This window comes from Rhinopithecus roxellana, chromosome 16 (assembly GCF_007565055.1).
Source record: "Rhinopithecus roxellana isolate Shanxi Qingling chromosome 16, ASM756505v1, whole genome shotgun sequence".
In the NCBI taxonomy this organism is placed as follows: Eukaryota; Metazoa; Chordata; class Mammalia; order Primates; family Cercopithecidae; genus Rhinopithecus; species Rhinopithecus roxellana.
This window is the reverse complement of record NC_044564.1, coordinates 69,197,004-69,217,022: the sequence shown is the minus strand read 5'-3', so window position 1 is coordinate 69,217,022 and position 20,019 is coordinate 69,197,004. Positions and strand designations below refer to the sequence as shown.

At 35.9% G+C, this 20,019-nt stretch overlaps 1 protein-coding gene across 2 annotated transcripts in view; it reads right to left on the bottom strand.

The window, feature by feature from the left end:
- Window positions 1-20,019, bottom strand: part of CNTLN (centlein) — a 391,924-nt gene that overhangs the window by 155,143 nt on the left and 216,762 nt on the right. For both annotated transcript variants that reach the window (XM_030920397.1, XM_030920398.1), the window contains exons 11-12: window positions 13,217-13,338; window positions 11,735-11,854 (exon numbers count right to left, since the gene is read on the bottom strand). In XM_030920397.1, the coding sequence (XP_030776257.1) occupies window positions 11,735-11,854; window positions 13,217-13,338 (242 nt within the window). The remainder of the gene's footprint in view (window positions 1-11,734; window positions 11,855-13,216; window positions 13,339-20,019) is intronic.

The window sequence follows — 20,019 nt, the reverse complement described above, 5'->3', positions numbered from 1 at the left end:
ATCTTTAGTCACACTCCTAAACCCTCTCCTAAGCCCATCTGTGCACTTCCTTGTAAAATCCAGTTTTAGCAACGAACTCCACTAAGTCAGTTTAGCAACAATCTCTTCCACCACAATATATAAATCAAGGTTGATATCTAATTGGGTTCCTCATCCCCCACCAAACCCTAGATAGTATCTGATCACCCTGGCCTGTCTTCAGTCAAAATCCTGACAAGGTCAGTTTAGCCAGAATCTCCCTTATCCCCAATGTTTCCTCAGTAATTTTCCAATCCAGTGGCCTCCTCTACCTTAGCTATAGATTCCCATTTACCCATGCTGTATTAGGAGTTGAGTCCAATTTTCTCCTCAACTGCAAAATCCGATTGCAGTGGTCCCTACCTATGATGATGGTCCGGAACACTCTTCTGTACCAAATTTTAACAAGTTTCACTGAATAACATTTTTCTATAATGCTTCTAAATAATTCTACTTTCAAAGAAGAATCCAAGAGGAATTAGGAAATATTTTGAACTTAGAAAAATTTAAAATACATTTCAAAACGTGTAAGGCACAGCAAAAGCGATCCTTAGATGGATATCTATATTGCAACACACAATACTTAAATTGGAAAAAAAGAAATATCCATAATGATGTAAGCTTCCAATTTAAAACTTAGAAAAAGAAGACACATCAAGATGAACACTTTTTCATATGCTTATTGGTCATTTGGATGTCCTCTTTGTTTTTTTTCTTTTTTTTTTTTTTTTTTGAGACGGAGTCTCACTCTGTCACCCAGGCTGGAGTGCAGTGGCGAGATCTCAGCTCACTGCAAGCTCCGCCTCCTGGGTTCACGCCATTCTCCTGAGTAGCTGGAACTACAGGCGCCCACCACCACACCCGACTGATTTTTTTTTTTTTTTTTTTTTGTATTTTTAGTAGAGACGGGGTTTCACCATGTTAGCCAGGATGGTCTCGATCTCCTGACCTCGTGATCCACCGGTCTCGGCCTCCTAAAGTGCTGGGATTACAGGCGTGAGCCACTGCGCCCAGCCTGGATGTCCTCTTTTGTGAAATATCTGTCCAAGTATTTTGCTCATTTTTCTATTGTGTTGACTGTCCTTTTCTTATTTAGGCACAGGAATTCTTCATATCTTCAAAATAGGTAAATCCATAGTATATATGTCCAGGAAAGGAGTAGAAACAGAAAGCAGATTAGCGGTTGCCAGCAATTGGAAGAAGGGACAAATGGGGAGACAGAGACTGATTGGTTAATGGGAATGGGGTCTCCTTCAGTGGTGATGAAAATGCTTTTGAATTAAAGTTCACTGCTAAACAACATTGTGAATGCACTAAATGCCACCGAACTGTATGCTTTAAAATACAACTAATGTGAAATTTATACATTGTTAATGGTTACCTGAAAATACATTTGTTTTCAAAATATGTCATCACTGGCAGACATTTTTTGCTAAGCATTTTATTTCCATCTCAGAGAAATGCAGTTCCTAAAATCTTCATTTCTACATACCAAAAAAAAAGAGAAAATTATATTCTAGCTTGAGAAGACTGGGAGTCTTGCTTTGCAGAGGAAAAAAAAATGGCTGAACTTTTCTAGGATAATATTTTGATTTTAGCTACTTAAGCAATTATTATTGATTTTATAGGATATTCTTTAAAACTATGGCCAACACATATTTAATATTTAACCCCAAAGAGAAGAAGTACTCCAATCTGAGTTATGCCACTGATTTGTAGCCAACATTTTATCATTAAGGAAAAATGACCGAAAGATCATTGAAATAAAGAAGATGTATCTACTTATAATATATAGGGGTAAAATTTCCTACTTCTATAAAATAAAATGGAAGTTTTTGGATTATGAATTCTGACTCCAGCTCAACTGCCTTCATTGACAAACTTACCAGAATTCTCAGTATCAACTAGGAAAACATTAGTAATTCTGTGCAAATATTTTGCATTCTCATACTTATTTTTAGATATGAAACAAAAGGGAAAGCAGAAATTGTAAAAAAAAAAAAAAAGGGGGGGCTGATATTCAAGTGTGTTATATAATGAACTCAGATTTGTTTAAAGAGCAATGGAAAGATACTAAAAGTTTTTAAACAGATGAGAGATATTCTCAGAACTATAGTTTAAAAGGTCAATCTGCAGCACGTTGCAAATAGATATGAAGAGATAAGAGTGGATGCAGATGTTTATGAGTTTATTCTAGTTGACTAGGGGATGGTGGCGGTATGAATAAGAGCTTAACAGTGAGGATGGAAAGAAATAAGATACATACTAAGGATGTTTGTGCTGTGAAATATTAAGGCTTAGTATGGACTTCAGTGAGGGGAGGCCTCAGGAAAAAAACAATAAATAAACTTATAACACCCTAGGTTTCTGGTTTGAGGAAACTGATCGATTATATAATACCATTTATTAAGATTTAGAATAATGGACAGGAATAAATTTGGAGATCATGAATTTGGTTTCAAACATGTTGAATCTCAGTGAGACATCCAAAAGGAGATGTTGTGTAGACATTTGGACATACTTAGTTGCAGTTCAGAAAGAGGGGTCTATACTAGATACACACGTCTGAAAGTCAATAGGCAAGAAATGACTAAAATCAGGGGATGATAGATGAGATTGTCATAGGCAAATACGCAAATGAAGTACAGAGGATGCTTATGACAAAGTTCAAAAATACTGCAACAGTAAACAGCTGATTTCAGGGGAAAAGGTAGCAATGGAGAATGTGAATAGGTGGCCAGAGGTACAGAGATAAAACCAGAAGAGACAGTGCCAAAGTGTTGAAGAAAAAATTTGTTTTAAAGAGAGTGTGACCACCTTTTTCATATACTGGCGAGAATTTGAACAAGTATCCTTTAGTTACCTGCTGGTTATTTAACAATTTACCTAGACTTTTTCTGTCCTTGCTTTAATTATCCTTAAATCATAGTCTAAAATATTGATTGCTATGGACTTAATCAGATCCCCTCAAAATCCGTATGTGACACGTGTTATATATGACATATGTCAGTCAGCTATAACTGTGTTCATACATCAGATTTGAACTCAGCTGAAACTCTAACCCCTAATGTGATGACAGTTGGAGATGGGGACTTTGAGTAGCAATCAGGGATAGAAAGGGGTCCTCATGATGGTTTCAGTGGCTTTTTAAGACGAGAAATCTGAAATGTGATAATACACTGAGAAGGCAGCCATCTACAAGCCAGGAAGAGAGCCCTCATCAGGAACCTAATCCACTGGCACCATGATCTTGAATTTCTCATTCTCCAAAACTATGAGAAATACATGTCTGTTAAGCCACCCAGTCTACGGCATTTTGTTATATCAGAAAGATATTTGCTTTAGCTCTTTTTCCACTCACAAGCAGAATACAGCTTTCCCTGCCTTGTGTCCCTAATATTCTATTATGGCTTTTAATCATACTTTTGCTTGTCTTCTCTATTAAGTTATGAGGACCTGATAAAAGGGGTAACATATTATTTCTCTCTGTTTACCTGTGCCTAGAAAAGTACACAGCTGAAGCATTTTACATAGGCTACAGATTACTACAGAAAGACCTATTACTAAAACCACTGTACATTTCTGATTTATTTAGCCAAGGACACAGAAAACACACAATGAATGTCAGCACATTCCTAGCAAGAACATGCAACTGTGGTTGAAATTGTGTAATATATAATTTGCTGGATTAGAAAAGCTTAATTTTCTGCTGTACTTGAGCCCCTTATTATAGTTTTATATCACCATTCTGAAAGAATATACACAAATTTTTTTTACTAATACTTTCACTTGGGAGAATAGTAGCATATGTTGGATTCTGTTGGCTACTCCATCTGATTTAGCATTGGTAAGGCAACAACTCCAACTGAGTGAGAAAGCTGACTAAGCCTGCTGGCATTTCTGAAAGCTTGCCTCTTACTATCTAGCTTCCAAAGAGTGGTTTCACTTCACTAGCAAATGGCAGATACCCCTACTTAAGTTTTCCTAGAGCTTGAAACTATTAATCTTTACTGTATGTTCAGCCCCTAGTTAGTGCCTGGCTCTGAATTATATTGTTTAAATACTGAATGAATGAATAAATGAACACATAGAATGCTCATTAAATACTGAAGGAATCAGCCAATTTATCAGTTCACAGATTACTAAGTTCTTGGTTTTTTATTAAAATATAGTTATGATACAATAAATATATCTTATAAATATAAATGAAATATTATAGGAACTATATTCCATGTAAGTTTTTTAAGTTCTCAGATTCTCATGCGATAGCAGCAACTAATATTTCTGACCATACTCAATGGTAGAAACTCTATAATCTCAGTCAGTGGTAGCATTATATTTTTAACCATATATTGTAAATTGATATACAGTTGCCATACAATGTTTTATAAAAGTCTTTAAAAGTTAACTTTTAAAATTGGATTTGGAAGTACTATTTAAATTCAGTTTAAAGGTAGTATTAATAGTATATCCTTTTTTTGTAGATTCTAACCTTACATTTAAAAGCAACTTATTACTACAGAAAAAGGGGTAAATTTTATTACTTAAATAGTTAAGACTGAGTATGAAACTAGATATTAATGAATTACTCAAAAGTAAGACTGCCTGGCCCATAGAAAAACAAGCTGAAACTTCTGTTTCCCAACAAAGAGTAGATGTATCTATCTCTATTCCTCCTGCTAATTAATTATAAAAACCCAGAAAATAATAGAACAAACATGAGACTTTGAAAAGCAGGGAAAAGGATAGAATATGGAGCTCAGGAGAAGAGGAACAACATTAGAGAAGTGACTCACAGTGGTGAGTTCCTTGAGTTTTCTTCTTTCCTCCTACATACCCAAACTAGTTCCCAGAGAAACTCACCACCTAGAAGTGCCAATGAACACAAACAAAAAACGCTTCAAGGAAAGCCTACTCTCTCTAGCCAAAGGACCAGGAAAGGGCAGGACCAGTAAAAAAAAACCCTGCTCACCATGCCCACCCTACTCCAACCATAATCAACTGGAGGGAAAAACAAAACAAAAAGCACTCTGTCAATGAAAGCAGACTGAGGGCCAGGCATGGTGGCTCACACCTGTAATCCCAGCACTTTGGGAGGCCAAGGCGGGTGGATCACTTGAGGTCAGAGCTTGAGACCAGTCTGGACAACATGGTGAAACCCTGTCTCTATGGAAAATACAAAAATTTGCTGGGCATGGTGGTGCACGCCTATAATCCCAGCTACTCGGGAGGCTGAGGCAAGAGATTACTTGAACCTGGGAGGCGGAGGCTGCAGTGAGCCAAAATCACTCCACTGTAATCCAGCCTGGGTGACAGAGCAAGACTCCGTCTCAAAAACAAATAGAAAAAAAGAAAGCAGAGTGAGAAGCCTGTTCTTTCACCAACACTAAGCAGTAACCCCTTCATACTCTCTCAATGCAGTATCAGCAGAGGAAAAGTTAAGAGGTAAAAGGGAGGAGTAAGGCTCCCACCTTTTCCTAGTAGTATTGAGATGACCTTTTCCCTCAGGCATGATATCATCAGAGGCCTGTTAAAATAAAAGATTTAAATAAGACCCAGAGTCTCAAAATATAATACAGATAATCACTGACTTACAATGCTTCTCCTTATGATTTTTCAACTTTATGATGGTGTAAAGCTTTCACAATTTTAACGTACTTCAAATTTTGAATTCTGATCTTTCCCCAGGCTAGCGATAAGTAACGTATGAGATATTCAGTACAATGGATTTTGGCCAGGCACAGTGGCTCATGCCTGTAATCCCAGCACTTTGGGAGGTGGAGGCAGGCAGATCACTTGAGGTCAGGAGTTCAATACCAGACTGGCCAACATGGTGAAACCCCATTTCTACTAAAAACACAAAAAATAGCCAGAAGTGGTGGCTAGCTCCTGTAGCCCCAGCTACTCAGGAGGCTGAGGCAGGAGAATCCCTTGAACCCGGGAGGCAGAGGTTGCAGTGAGCCAAGATGGTACCACTGCACTCCAGTATGAGTGACAGAGCGAGACTCTGTCTCAAAAAATATATGTAAATAAAATAAAATAAAATAGGTTTGCATTAGATAATTTTGCCCAACTGTAAACTAATGTAAGTGTTCTGAGAATTTTAAGGTCATCTAGGCTAAGCTATGATGTCTGGTAGTTTACATGTATTCAATACATTTTCTTTTCTTTTCTTTCTTTCTTTTTTTTTTTTTTTTTTTTTTTTTTGAGACAGAGTCTTACTCTGTCGCCCAAACCCAGGTTGGAGTGCAATGGCATGATCTCGGTTCACTACAACCTCCACCTCCCAGGTTCAAGCGATTCTCCCGCCTCAGCCTCCTGAGTAGCTGGGATTACAGGCATGAGCCACCACGCCTGGCTAATCTTTGTATTTTTAATACAGATGGGGTTTCACCATGTTGTCCAGGCTGGTCTCAAAGCCCTGACCTCAAGTGATCTGCCCGCCTAAGCCTCCCAAAGTACTGGGATTACAGGCGTGAGCCACTGTGCCCAGCAACGTTTTTGACCTATGATATTTTCAACTTATGATGGATTTATCCGGACATAACCCAAGGTATGTTGAGAAACATCTGTAGTCCAAATGTCCAGGAGACAATTAAAAAATAATTCATCATACCAAGTACGAGAAAAATCTATAATCAAAGGATGAAATTATACTCAAAGGATGCCACCACCATGATATAACACATATGTCAGAATTACTTGACAAGAACTTTAAGGCAGTCATAATTAAAATGCTCCAGTGAACCATTAAATAACACTCTTAAATTAAATAGAAACTGTAAGCAAATAAAGAATTATACACAAAGAAGAACCCAATGGAAATTTTAGAACTAAAAGTTACAATAGCCAAAATTAAAAACTTGCTGCATGAGCTCATGAGAGAAGAGACAATCAGCAAACTTGAAGACACAATAGAAATTACCAAATCTGAATAACTGAGACAAAATTAGACTGAAAGGCTGAAAAATAAATTGAAGAGACTCTCTGTGATCTGTAGGACAATAATAAAAGATCTGGCATTCGTGTCATTAGAATTGTCAAAGGAAAAGAAATGTAGGGTTTAAAAAGGATTTAAAGAAATGACAGAAATTTCCCAAATTTGACAAAAGTCACAAACCTAGGGATTCAGGAAACAGAAACCCAAATAGGGTAAATCCAAACAAATCCATGCCAAGACATGTTATGACAAAACTTCTGAAGAGTAAAGAAAAAGGAAAAATGATTGAAAGCAAGTAAACAGAATGATGCATTACCAGTAGTGGAACAAAGACTCAATAGTGCATGCTGCATCAGAAACAACAGAGGCCAAAAGGAAGTAGCAAATTTTTCAAGTGCTGAAGAAAAACAATTGCTAAGTTATAATTCTACATACAGTGAAAATACCATTCAGTAGTGATATGGTTTAGCTGTGTCCCCACCCAAATCTCATCTTGAACTGTAATTCCCATAATCCCCATGTGCTCAGGGAGAGACCTAGTGGGAGGTGATTGGATCATGGGGGCAGTTCTCATGCTGTTCTCATGCTAGTGTGTGCTCATGCTAGTGTGTTCTCATGTGTTCCCCATGATTGGATCATGGGGGCAGTTCTCATGCTGTTCTCATGCTAGTGAGAGCTCATGCTGGTATGTTCTCATGCTAGTGAGATCTGATGGTTTTATATGGGACTCTTCCCCCTTCACTTCTCACTCTTCTCTCTCCTGCCACCACATGAAGAAGGTCCTTGCTTCCCCTTCACCTTCCACCACGATTGTAAGTTTCCTGAGGCCTCCCCAGCCATGTGAAACTGTGAGTCAATTAAATCTCTTTCCTTTATAAATTATCCAGTCTTATGTATTTCTTTATACTGTGAAAACAGACTAATACAAACAATGAAGGAGAAATCAATATATTTTAAAAGAAAACAGAGAATTTCCTGCCAGCCAACCTATTTTAATAATTCTAAAGGAAGTTCTTCAAACTGAAAGAAAATTATAAAAGAAGAAACTTGGACGGTTAGCAATGAAGACAGTAGAAAGGATAAATAATACCTCTATTACATTTACCCATACATACATTATTTATCTCTTATGGGTAAACATAAGAGACTACCCATGTTTTGTGGTTTAAAATCATGTTTGACAGTTGAAGCAAAACCTATCACATCATGTGATGAGGTTCTCAATGTAATTAGAGAAAATATTTGAGATAACTATATTATAATGGGGAAGGGTAAAGGTATGTAAAAGAAAACAGGGTTTCTAGATTCCACTTAAAGTAATAAAATGTTGACACCAGTAGACTGTAATAAGGTATGTATATATAACATAATACCAAGAGCAAATACTAAAAAAAAAAAACTATTCAAAAAGATATAGTCAAAAACTCGATAGAAAAAATAAAATGAAATTCTAAAAAAAAAGCTTAAGTAACCCATACGAAGGAAGTAAATGGAAAACAAAGGAAACAAACAATATAAATAATAACATGGAAGACTTTAACTATCAATAATGCAAGATAAAATGTCAGCCTGCAAAACATCCATACACTAGGAATGTAAAATTTAAAAATGATACGGTTTGAAACTGGATTTCATAAAAATTAAAAACTTTTGCCATTCAAAAGACACAGGTAAGAGAATGAAAGGGCAATCTCCAGAATACAATACAACTCCTGGGCACTTCCCTTAAAAAATAAAAAAGTTATGTTCACACAAAAACCTGTCTATAGCAGCTATATTCATAATAGCAAAAGACTAGAAAAAACCCAAATGTTCTTCAATAGATGGATAAGGTGGTCCATCCATAAAACGGAGTATCATTTAGCAATAAAAAGAAACATACTAGATTAACCAAGCTAAATGAATCTCAAAGACGTTATGTGGAAAGAAGCCAGTCTCAGAAAGTTACAGCCTGTATGATTCTATGCATATGACAGTCTGAAAAAGGCAAAGCTACAGGGAAGAAGAACAAATCAGGTATTAGTGGCGGTGGGAGGATTTGACTACAAAGGGGCAGGATAAGGAAATTTTTTGAGATGATAGAACTATTTGACATACTGATTGTGGTGGTAGTTACTCAAATTTATATATATGTTATAACTCGTAAAACTGCACATTAAACATTCAACATACTACATACAACGTTAAAAAATTTCTGGCCTCAAAACAAACTTGAATGACTATAGCACTGATATTTAATGCCTGATTGTTTTATCATGACACTTTTTGCATGTTTTTAGCATTATTGACTTTTTTTTTTTTTTTTTTTTTTGAGACGGAGTCTTGCTCTGTCGCCCTGGCTGGAGTGCGGTGGCGCAATCTCGGCTCACTGCAAGCTCCGCCTCCTGGGTTCACGCCATTCTCCTGCCTCAGCCTCCCGAGTAGCTGGGACTACAGGCGCCTGCCACCACGCCCGGCTAATTTTTTCTATTTTTAGTAGAGACGGGGTTTCACTGTGTTAGCCAGGATTGTCTCGATTTCCTGACCTTGTGATCTGCCTGTCTCAGCCTCCCAAAGTGCTGGGATTACAGGCGTGAGCCACCGCGCGTGGCCATTTATTTTTAACATCACATTTCATTAATAATGTTTCATACTAAACATGTTTCCATGTAAGTTCCCTGAGAGTAGAAAGTCTGTCTGGTGCTCTCATTTCATTGACCTAGCCGACTGACTACTACACAGCACTCAAACACATTTGTTACCTGAATAAATGTTTCACAAAATAACGCAACCCTCCCCCAAAAAGCTTACATTAAAGTTTATTCAATTCATTAGCATTCTTTTAAAATTTTTTTTCATTACCTGTTACTAAATTAAGACTGATCTAAAAAATAACTATTTCACAAATTGCTATCACATTAGGGAATATCTATATATTTCAGGGAAAAGGTCCACACTTTAATAATGACTTGGCATTTAATTCAAGGAGCTATTCGTAAAGTGCAAATATTGCTGAGTGAACAGACCAGGATTCTGACTTCTCTAATTTTAAAAAGGCCTCATTACTTTTTATTTAGTTCTATTTCATTAACAAATAAAATAAACTCCAAATGAATCACTTATAGGTAATCCTTCCTAAATTTTCTTGAATAGTTAGATTAGGTCTCTCAACTAATTCACTTCATTCAAAATTACTTTCTTTTTTAGAGACAGAAAGGTCATTAAAGATCATCAGATAAAGCACTGATACATTTACAACATGGATGAACCTTGAAAACATTATGCTAGGTGAAAGAAGGTAGTCTAGGACCACATATTAAATGATACCATTTATAAGAAATGTCTAGAATAGGCAAATCTATAAACATGGGAAGAAGATTAGTAGTTTCCTAGGGCTGGGCAGGATGGATGGGAGGGTTGGGGAGTGACAACAAACTCATGTGGGCTTTGGTGGGGAGAGTAGGGGGGTGATAAAACTGTTCTAAAATAGACGTGATAATGGATGGTACAGCTCTGAATATACCAGTGAATTGCATACTTTATATAAGTGAATTGTATGACTTGTGAGTTATATTTCAATAAAGCTACTGAAATTATTAGGAAATGCCTCTGGGACAAATCTATGAGTTTATAAAATAGTCTTCCAGATAAAAGACTTCATTATAGTATCGAATATTTAGAACTAATACACTGCACTTTAAGAGGTAAATGGGAGTATACAACATTTAAATCTCATACGGTCTGGTCATTTCCTCAAAAGTTTATCATTACACAGAAAAGGCTGTAAACAAAAGTTATACGTGTTATCATATAGTATACAAAATAAGCTTCTCATTTACACCTAAGAAAATTCAGTGACATTTAATTACATTATGTCAATAATGAGGCTAAATTCTAGCAACCTAAAAGACATCTAGGCTTTATAAAGCTGTATGCCTGACTGTCAGAAATTAACTCTAAATGAAGAAATAGTTAAGTAGCAGAAGAGGTTAATTATATTGGTCTAACTCCTTTTAGTCTTAAAAATAAATAAACAAATGTTCTTTATTTGCCAGGCTGAATATAATAGCCTGTGAATTATAAGATCAAGCAACCAACTGTATGTTTTCTAAAACATGAATATCCTTCATCAAGTTTTATACTTAGGGCAGCTAAAAGACCTATGTGGAAAAATCAGCAGTAAGCCCAAAGGACAGGCAGTGCACAGCAAGAAAGAAGGCAATTCCCTCGTGTCTTTTGCAGGTCACTACCAAGGACCATGTTAGCAGATACACACCAGACCCTTAACAGGCAGTTCTGCTGCTACCAGTAATTAGCTTGGACAGCTCCAGCTCCAAGAGTAGCAGCAAGGCTACACCATAATGAGCTCAGCTGGGATTAGCAGGACAGGGCAGGGAACCAAGAGAGCTCAGGCATTCTGCATTGCGTATGTATCTGGGAGATCAAACAAGGATGGCTGGGTAGGTTATCCCCTCTCCACCTTATTCCAAAAATGAAGCATGGCAGTGTCTAAAATACAGGCTAATGAAGAGCGACACCTCCAACAGATGAGAGCCACACTAATTAACACAATCCCTAGATCATATTATACAGTTTCTGTTAGAGCTAGCAACTGTGCAACTTCTTATTGCATAATACATATATATTTTTAAAAGCTAGTCTTTTTTTCTTTACTTTTATTGGCAAAAATCAGATTATTTCAAATTTTATAAAGTGTTTCTTTAATGGCCTTTAAGCCACAAAAAAAATTCTCCCAAATATTTTATCTAAGCCCATATTGTTAAAAATGAAACTCACTTTTGAATCATTAGCTCCTGGTTTTCCCTTTTGAAATATGCCAGTTCATTCCACACAGCATCAGAATCTTCTTGTCGAAGTTGTTGGGGATCTGCTCTCTTTATTTTCCCGATTTCAGTCCTATTTTCAAAACAAAGTTGCTTTTTTCATTAACATGTCTGAAGTGCAATAAAAATTATTTTATACATTCCTTAAAATTTAAAAATATCTATTGACCAAATTTCTAACTCGAGTTCACCATTTATTGATTGAATTTCCTAAAACCTAAGCATGTAGAAATCAAAACTCTCTATCATAATTTTTTGAAGCTAAACTGCTAGTATGGAAAGCAAACTTTTAAGCAGACACATGATATTCTAAGGTCTATTGCTCCCATTCAGTCTAGTAGTAATAAAAATAGATACTGTAGAATTTTAATGGTCCCCCCCGCACCAACTCATCTGGAATTTGCTGCTAACCAAGATGAATGTGGTATAGTGCCCTTATCTTTAAAAAAAAAAAAAAAAAAAACTATTACCAGTGAATATGTCAGAAAGTAGATTTCACTCTTCTAATGATTAGTTAAAAGTCAGGTGAACAGAGGATAAAACTAGGACAAACTGCTTTATCACTGCTTTACTGGCAAGTGATATGAAACACTTCCACTCATCAAAGAAAAAAATTAGATGTGACAATTATCTACAAGTGATGCCAAATGCCCTTTACTTTTCATTTTCTGAACATAAAACAAATTCTTCATTTTTATTTTGTAAAAGTGCTGTACTGGCCAATTTAGAAACACTATTTCTCTACAGAACAGACCAATGTGTATCATCAACATTGCCCTAAAGGATCCATCTCAAAAGATGAGAGGGTAGTAGATTTTCTGTACTCATTCAGTCCTTTGCCCTCTGTTGATACTGTTAACAGGGGAGCCACTTACGACTAACCAAGATCTGAACACCTGTTCAGAGCAACTGAACTGAGACCGCCAATTCATTCAGATAAGCTGGAGAACAAACTGATGGATAGTAAAGATCTTCAAATTGCATACTAGGTTGAAGTAGTTTTAAGATAGTTAACTATATATGTGAATTTCATATTTCTCTAGTCTTTCCATTAAAATTTAAACACTTCGGGCATTATAAACATTTTAACACCAGTATTTTATTTATTTGAAAGCAATTTTTTCAGTCACACGGATATTAACCATTTTTGTTTTAAATCACATACTTTTAAGTTATTCCACTGATATTAAAAATGTGTACAATAATTCATAATCATTGGCTGCTAATGATATCTGCAAATGTGAGGAAAATTTATAGTTATTACCAACACATTCCTGTTTTAATTTGTTATATTCTCCATTTAAAAATTCACAATAAAGATTTGACTACCAAATAATTTCTTTAAAACCAAACAAAAGCCATTAAGACACCTATATAATGCTACTCCACTCCATTTAATATTTAGGAATATGCCTTTATGAGCTATGTAACTCACATGCCACTGCCTTCTTCCCACTGTTTTAATTGCTCTTTTACTGCTCTGTAGTTGGTCTGTAACATCTGTAGCCTTTCCTTGCGTTTTTCATGGGCATCTCTTAGCTCATCATTTTCTTGGCTCTGTAGAACACAAAAAAAGCAAGTATATAAAGGTTTGAAGAAAGTATTAATACAATGTTTCAAATAAAAGGTTACCCATCTAAATACAAAATGTGAAAGAAAATAGTGTGTAAACATGAATGAATCTGTAATATGTATCTAAGCAGAAAAAAGAATTCCTCTAGTTGCAGAATACATTTGCTTGATAAATTCAACTCAGTCAATGCATTTTTTAAGCTGCTCACATAATTTCAAAATTTTACCATTAAGATAGTTTCACTCCTTTCCCTGTTAACTAACATACATTCATAAGCCTATCTTACATATTTTTAATTACTTTCTTTTTCAGCATAAGGTTTTATCTATACATAAACCATGATTATTTTGTTAAAGTGCAAATATAATTAGTATAAGGACATTAATCAGAGTAAGAACAATTATTTAGCACATGAATTCATAATTAACATGTACTAAGATACAAGGATTACACATAAGGAAGAAAATGAGACTGGACCTATGTTAGAAGGAGCATAGTTTAACCTTCTGGGGTTGTACCATGAAGAACTGGAAAGGGAAAGCTAGGCTTACAACTCTTAAAGAGGTTGTAAACCAAGACATCCAAACATTACTTTGTTGTGTCAATACCTAGGTTAGACAATTATAGTCAACTACTTTTTTATTTATTTTTATTTTTCTGGAAACAGGGCTTCCCTCTGTGGCCCAGGTTGGATTTCAAAGCTCACTGCAGTCTCAAACTCCTGGGCTCAGGCAATCTTCCCATGTCAGCCTCCCAAGTAGCTAGGACTACAGGTGTGCAGGACCACACCCAGCTAATTTTTTATTATATTTTTGTAGAGACAGGGTCTCACTATGTTGCCCAGGCTGGTCTCGAACTCCTGGTATCAAATGATCCTCCTACCTCAGCCTCCCAAAATGCTGGAATTACAGGCATAAGTCACCGTGTGTGGCACAGTCAACTACTTCTAAATGTATATAGCACATGAGCTCAATTTTCATTTTTAGATAAACATAAAGTGAATTTATAAAGACCAAATTCTTAGTACTCAGAAGATATATGCACATGATTATAAACTGTGTTTCTCAAAGTGAAATAAGTAACTTCTTCAGTTTCTTCCCTCATGACAATTTCAAATATTTTAATAACTCTTATTCATATTTCTGCATGAATGAACTTGTATACTTATTTGGTGGAAGTAACAGATACTCTCTAATATTATAGTGAGGTGAGATGAGTAGGCATATGGTAATCAGAAAGACCTGAATTCCATTCTTGGAGCTTGCTCCTGTTAGTGGCATTATGTTAAGAACACCACTTAAATTAATTCAAGATTTTTCCTGAAAAATACGGAAAAGAAAAGAGAGGTTTGAATTTTGATGAACTAAGTTAACCTAGTTGGTGGGGCCCCAGCCCTATTAAGGACACAACGCAAAAGTTAGCTTCTTTCAGTCTCTTTTCCCCACATGTTAACAGTGATGCCCTTATCTTTTAGAAACCAAGTAACTGTTTTCTTGACCTCTCATCTAAACAGTGAGATAGTACTTTTTAGAGTCTGCATTATTTTACTGCAATTCTAGCTGTCTCAGCAGTATGGGTAGTCTGTCATTCTACTTCCACTGTTTCTACTAGGATAGTTCTCCTAAGTAGTTATTAAGAAGTATTTGAGTTTTGTTTGTAACAAGAAGTGTTCTATATGCCATACAGAAATGAAAGTGCTTGATGAAAAAGCAGAAGGGATTCCGTTGACAAAGGCATTCAAAATAAATGTTTCTTAAGTAGTTTTAGAAGATATACAAATAACACATAATGCAAATTCGCTAAAGTAGGATAGTTTAATACATGAAGTAAAAGTAAAAAATTCAGGTTATTGAGTCCAATTTCGTTCCTTTCAATTTAAGAACCATATATGAAGAGCCCATTATATGTAGGATGTTGTGTTGGTAAGAGTTCAAATCTAGCTGCTCAAAGTTAACTAAATTTTACTTTGATCTAGTTACTGAAATTCAGTTATCTCAGGTTACCCATCTTCAAAATAGAAGCTATTTATATCTCTTCTTCTAAGACACAGAAAATAATCTAGTCTTGAACATGAATTTTTCATATTAATTTGGTAAACTATCCAAATACTACTTAACTTCTTTGAACAAAAAGCTTTCTAATGTTAAGTATGTGAAGTAAATAATTTAAGTTAGCAAAATAGGAGATTAAAAATTAATAATGTTGATACCTTCTCATATATGAACATGAGTCAATTATGTTTATTGAGATTCCTTAAAAACTAGGAAAAAAATAGTGGTTTCAGCAAGATATATTATAAACTTATTAATAAAATAATTTAATTACAAGAAATTAATACGCTGGGCGCATTGGCTCATGCCTATAATCCCAGCACTTTGGGAAGCCAAGGCAGGCAGATCACTTGAGGTCAGGAGTTTGAGACCAGACTGGCCAATATAGTGAAACCCCATCTTAATAAAATAAAATAAAATAAATTAGCCAGGAGTGATAGCAGATGCCTGTAATCTCAGCTACTCAGGAGGATGATGCAGGAGAATCACTTGAGCCCCAGGAGGCAGAGGTTGCAGTGAGCAAAGATGGCACCACTGCACTCCAGCTTGGGCGACAGAGAGAGCCTCTGTCTCAAAAAAGGAGAAGAGAAGAGAGGAGAGGAGAGGAGAGGAGAGGAGAGGAGAGGAGAGGAGAGGAGAGGAGAAATTAACAGACCATATTGGAAGAGATTCATGTCAAAACATAATTTCAAAACAAACTTAAACTAAAATGTCTATCTTATGTTAAAGACTTCTATGAGAGCTTTCTATAATTATTATTCATTGAATCAAAGTTCTTCCCTCAAACTCTTATTTTACAATGACTTTCTTAAAAATTATTATATATAAACTCAGTATCTGGGGAATGATTAAAGTTCTTTGTTAGAGTCATCAGAAACTGAGTAAATAGAACCTCAAAGATTGACCAAGATGTGAAAATAAATAGAAAGGGACGTACAAATTTTCTCAATTACTTTCAAAATGATCCTCTGTTAAATTCATAGAACAAACTGAGATTCTTATACGTATTGACACTATTTTAAGGATTTTTCAATATTGCCTCAACTACCATTAGTCATTGAATTCATGTGTTTTCCCTAATTGTCCATAGAAACTAACTATATTACACCATTAAACCAAAGACTAAGACTCAATAAAAATCTGAGCTCCATATATCATACACGATGTGCCAGACTCTGTACTAGGCACTTTAATTAATAAAAGCAGTGAATGCTGCCCCTTCTGATTCCCAAAGCTCTAGTGTAAAGTGTTCAAAATTACCAAATAATTTTGATTTTCCTATAGTAATTTCAATAAGTGGCTCTTTCCACTAAGTATTAATTATAGAAAAAATAGTTTTATCCTATGCAATACCATTCAGGACATAGAAGCATGGACAAAGACTTCATGACTAAAACACCAAAAGCAATGGCAACAAAAGCCAGAATTGACAAATGGTATCTAATAAAACTACAGAGCTTTTGCACAGTACAATAAAGTATCATCAGAGTGAACAGGCAACCTACAGAATGGGAAAAGTTTTGCAATCTATCCATCTGACAAAGGGCTAATATCCAGAATCCACAAGTAACTTAAACAAATTTACAATAAAAAAACAAACAACCCCATCGAAAAGTGGGCGAAAGATATGAAAAGACACTCTGCAAAAGATGTTTACGTAGCCAACAAACATACGAAAAAAAGCTCATCATCACTGGTCATTATGCAAATCAAAACCACAATGAGATAGCATCTCACACCAGTTAGAATGGTGATCATTAAAAAACCAGGAAACAACAGATGCTGGAGAGGATGTGGAGAAACAGAAATGCTTTTACACTGTTGGTGGGAGTGTAAATTTGTTCAACCATTGTGGAAGACAGTGTGGAGATTCCTCAAGGATCTAGAATCATAAATACCAGTTGACTCAGCAGTCCCATTACTGGATATATACCCAAAGGATTATATATCATTCTACTATAGAGACACAAGCACACGTATATTTATTGCAGCACTGTTCACAATAGCAAAGGCTTGGAACCTACCCAAATGCCCATCAATGATAGACTGGATAAAGAAAATGTGGTACATATACAACATGGAATACTATGCAGCCATAAATAAGGATGAGTTCATGTCCTTTGCAGGGACATGGATGAAGCTGGACACCATCATTCTCAGCAAACTAACACAGGAACAGAAAACCAAACACCACACGTTCTCACTCATAAGTTGGAGTTGAACAATGAGAACACATGGACACAGGAAGGGGAACATCACACACAAGGCCCTGTTGGGGGTGGGGGGCTAGGGAAGGGATAGCATTTAGAGAAAGACCTAATGTAGGTGACAGGTTGATTGGTGCAGCAAACCACCATGGCACGTGTATACCTATGTAACAAACCTGCACGTTCTGCACGTGTATCCCAGAACTTAAAAGTATAATTTTTTTTAAAAAAAGGTTTTATAGATGAGCCTTCTGCTTTAATTGTACTTGCTTCTTAATTTACTATATCTAACAGCAGAGTATTTACATAATTCTTATAAAATTATCAAAATCTAAACTATTAAAAATAAAACTCAACTAGATATAATTTGTAAATCATTTGATAGACACAATTCATAAGAAAAAATCTTTTAAAATGCAGTTTCATCCAAAGATTCATGTTTTGGGGATGCTGCTGTCAAAGTGTAAATCAGGCATTAAATTAGTCCTAGGGACTATTGTTTCTTTATCTCACTTCAGCAATAGACAGTAAAATTTTGTAAAAATGTAAATATAAGATATATATAGCTCAAAGAAAAACATTTCTTCATTTTAATACTGCCAGAATACATGCCAGCTGAAGTCATCCATCAAAAGTTGGATATCTTAAAATAAATATTTTTCAAAATATCCAAATATTTTCTTTATAACCTTCTAACAAACACAGGTTAACTGTAGTTTGGATCATAATCCAAATTTTGACATATAGTAGGCAAAGGCAAATAGTAGTACTTTATTTGGGAACTGTTACCACCAAAGATCTTATAAAAAGTCAAGTGTATGGCCTGAAAAATGTATTTTATATCACAAATTAATATATTTTCCTATAGGATACACACAAAAATATTCCACAGGCAGGTGCTCAATGAAATTAATTCATTAAATCATTCAATAAAACATTTACATCCAAAGTACTTCCTTTGGATTTTGTAATTAAACTAGCTAAACTAGAGGCTCTAACTTTTTTTTTTTTTTTTTTTTTATACTTTAAGTTCTAGGGCACATGTGCATAACGTGCAGGTTTGTTACATATGTATACTTATGCCATGTTGGTGTGCTGCACCCATCAACTCGTCAGCACCCATCAATTCATCATTTATATCATGTATAACTCCCCAATGCAATCCCTCCCTCCTCCCCCCTCCCCCCTCCCCATGATAGGCCCCAGTGCGTGATGTTCCCCTTCCCGAGTCCAAGTGATCTCATTGTTCAGTTCCCACCTATGAGTGAGAACATGCGGTGTTTGGTTCTCTGTTCTTGTGATAGTTTGCTAAGAATGATGGTTTCCAGCTGCATCCATGTCCCTACAAAGGACGCAAACTCATCCTTTTTTATGGCTGCATAGTATTCCATGGTGTATATGTGCCACATTTTCTTAATCCAGTCTGTCACAGATGGACATTTGGGTTGATTCCAAGTCTTTGCTATTGTGAATAGTGCCGCAATAAACATACGTGTACATGTGTCTTTGTAGTAGAATAATTTATAATCCTTTGGGTATATACTCAGTAGTGGGATGGCTGGGTCATATGGTACATCTAGTTCTAGATCCTTGAGGAATTGCCATACTGTTTTCCATAATGGTTGAACTAGTTTACAATCCCACCAACAGTGTAAAAGTGTTCCTATTTCTCCACATCCTCTCCAACACCTGTTGTTTCCTGACTTCTTAATGATTGCCATTCTAACTGGTGTGAGATGGTATCTCATTGTGGTTTTGATTTGCATTTCTCTGATGGCGAGTGATGATGAGCATTTTTTCATGTGGTTAGACCTAATACCATAAAAACCCTAGAAGAAAATCTAGGTAGTACCATTCAGGACATAGGCATGGGCAAGGACTTCATGTCTAAAACACCAAAAGCAACGGCAGCAAAAGCAAAAATTGACAAATGGGATCTCATTAAACTAAAGAGCTTTTGCACAGCAAAAGAAACTACCATCAGAGTGAACAGGCAACCTACAGAATGGGAGAACATTTTTGCAACCTACTCATCTGACAAAGGGCTAATATCCAGAATCTACAAAGAACTCAAACAAATATACGAGAAAAAAACAAACAACCCCATCAAAAAGTGGGGAAAGGATATGAACAGACATTTCTCAAAAGAAGATATTCATACAGTCTAACTTCTTTTTATTTTTTATTTTCTTATTTTTTGAGACAGAGACTTGTTGGAATGTAGTGGCGGGATCGCAGTTTACTGCAACCTCTGCCTCCTCCGTTCAAGTGATTCTCAACCCTCAGCCTCCTGACTAGCTGGGATTACAGTTGTGCACCACCACACCCAGCTCATTTTTCTGTGTATCTTTAGTAGAGACAGGGTTTTGCCATGTTGACCAGGCTGGTCTTGAACTCCTGGCCTCAA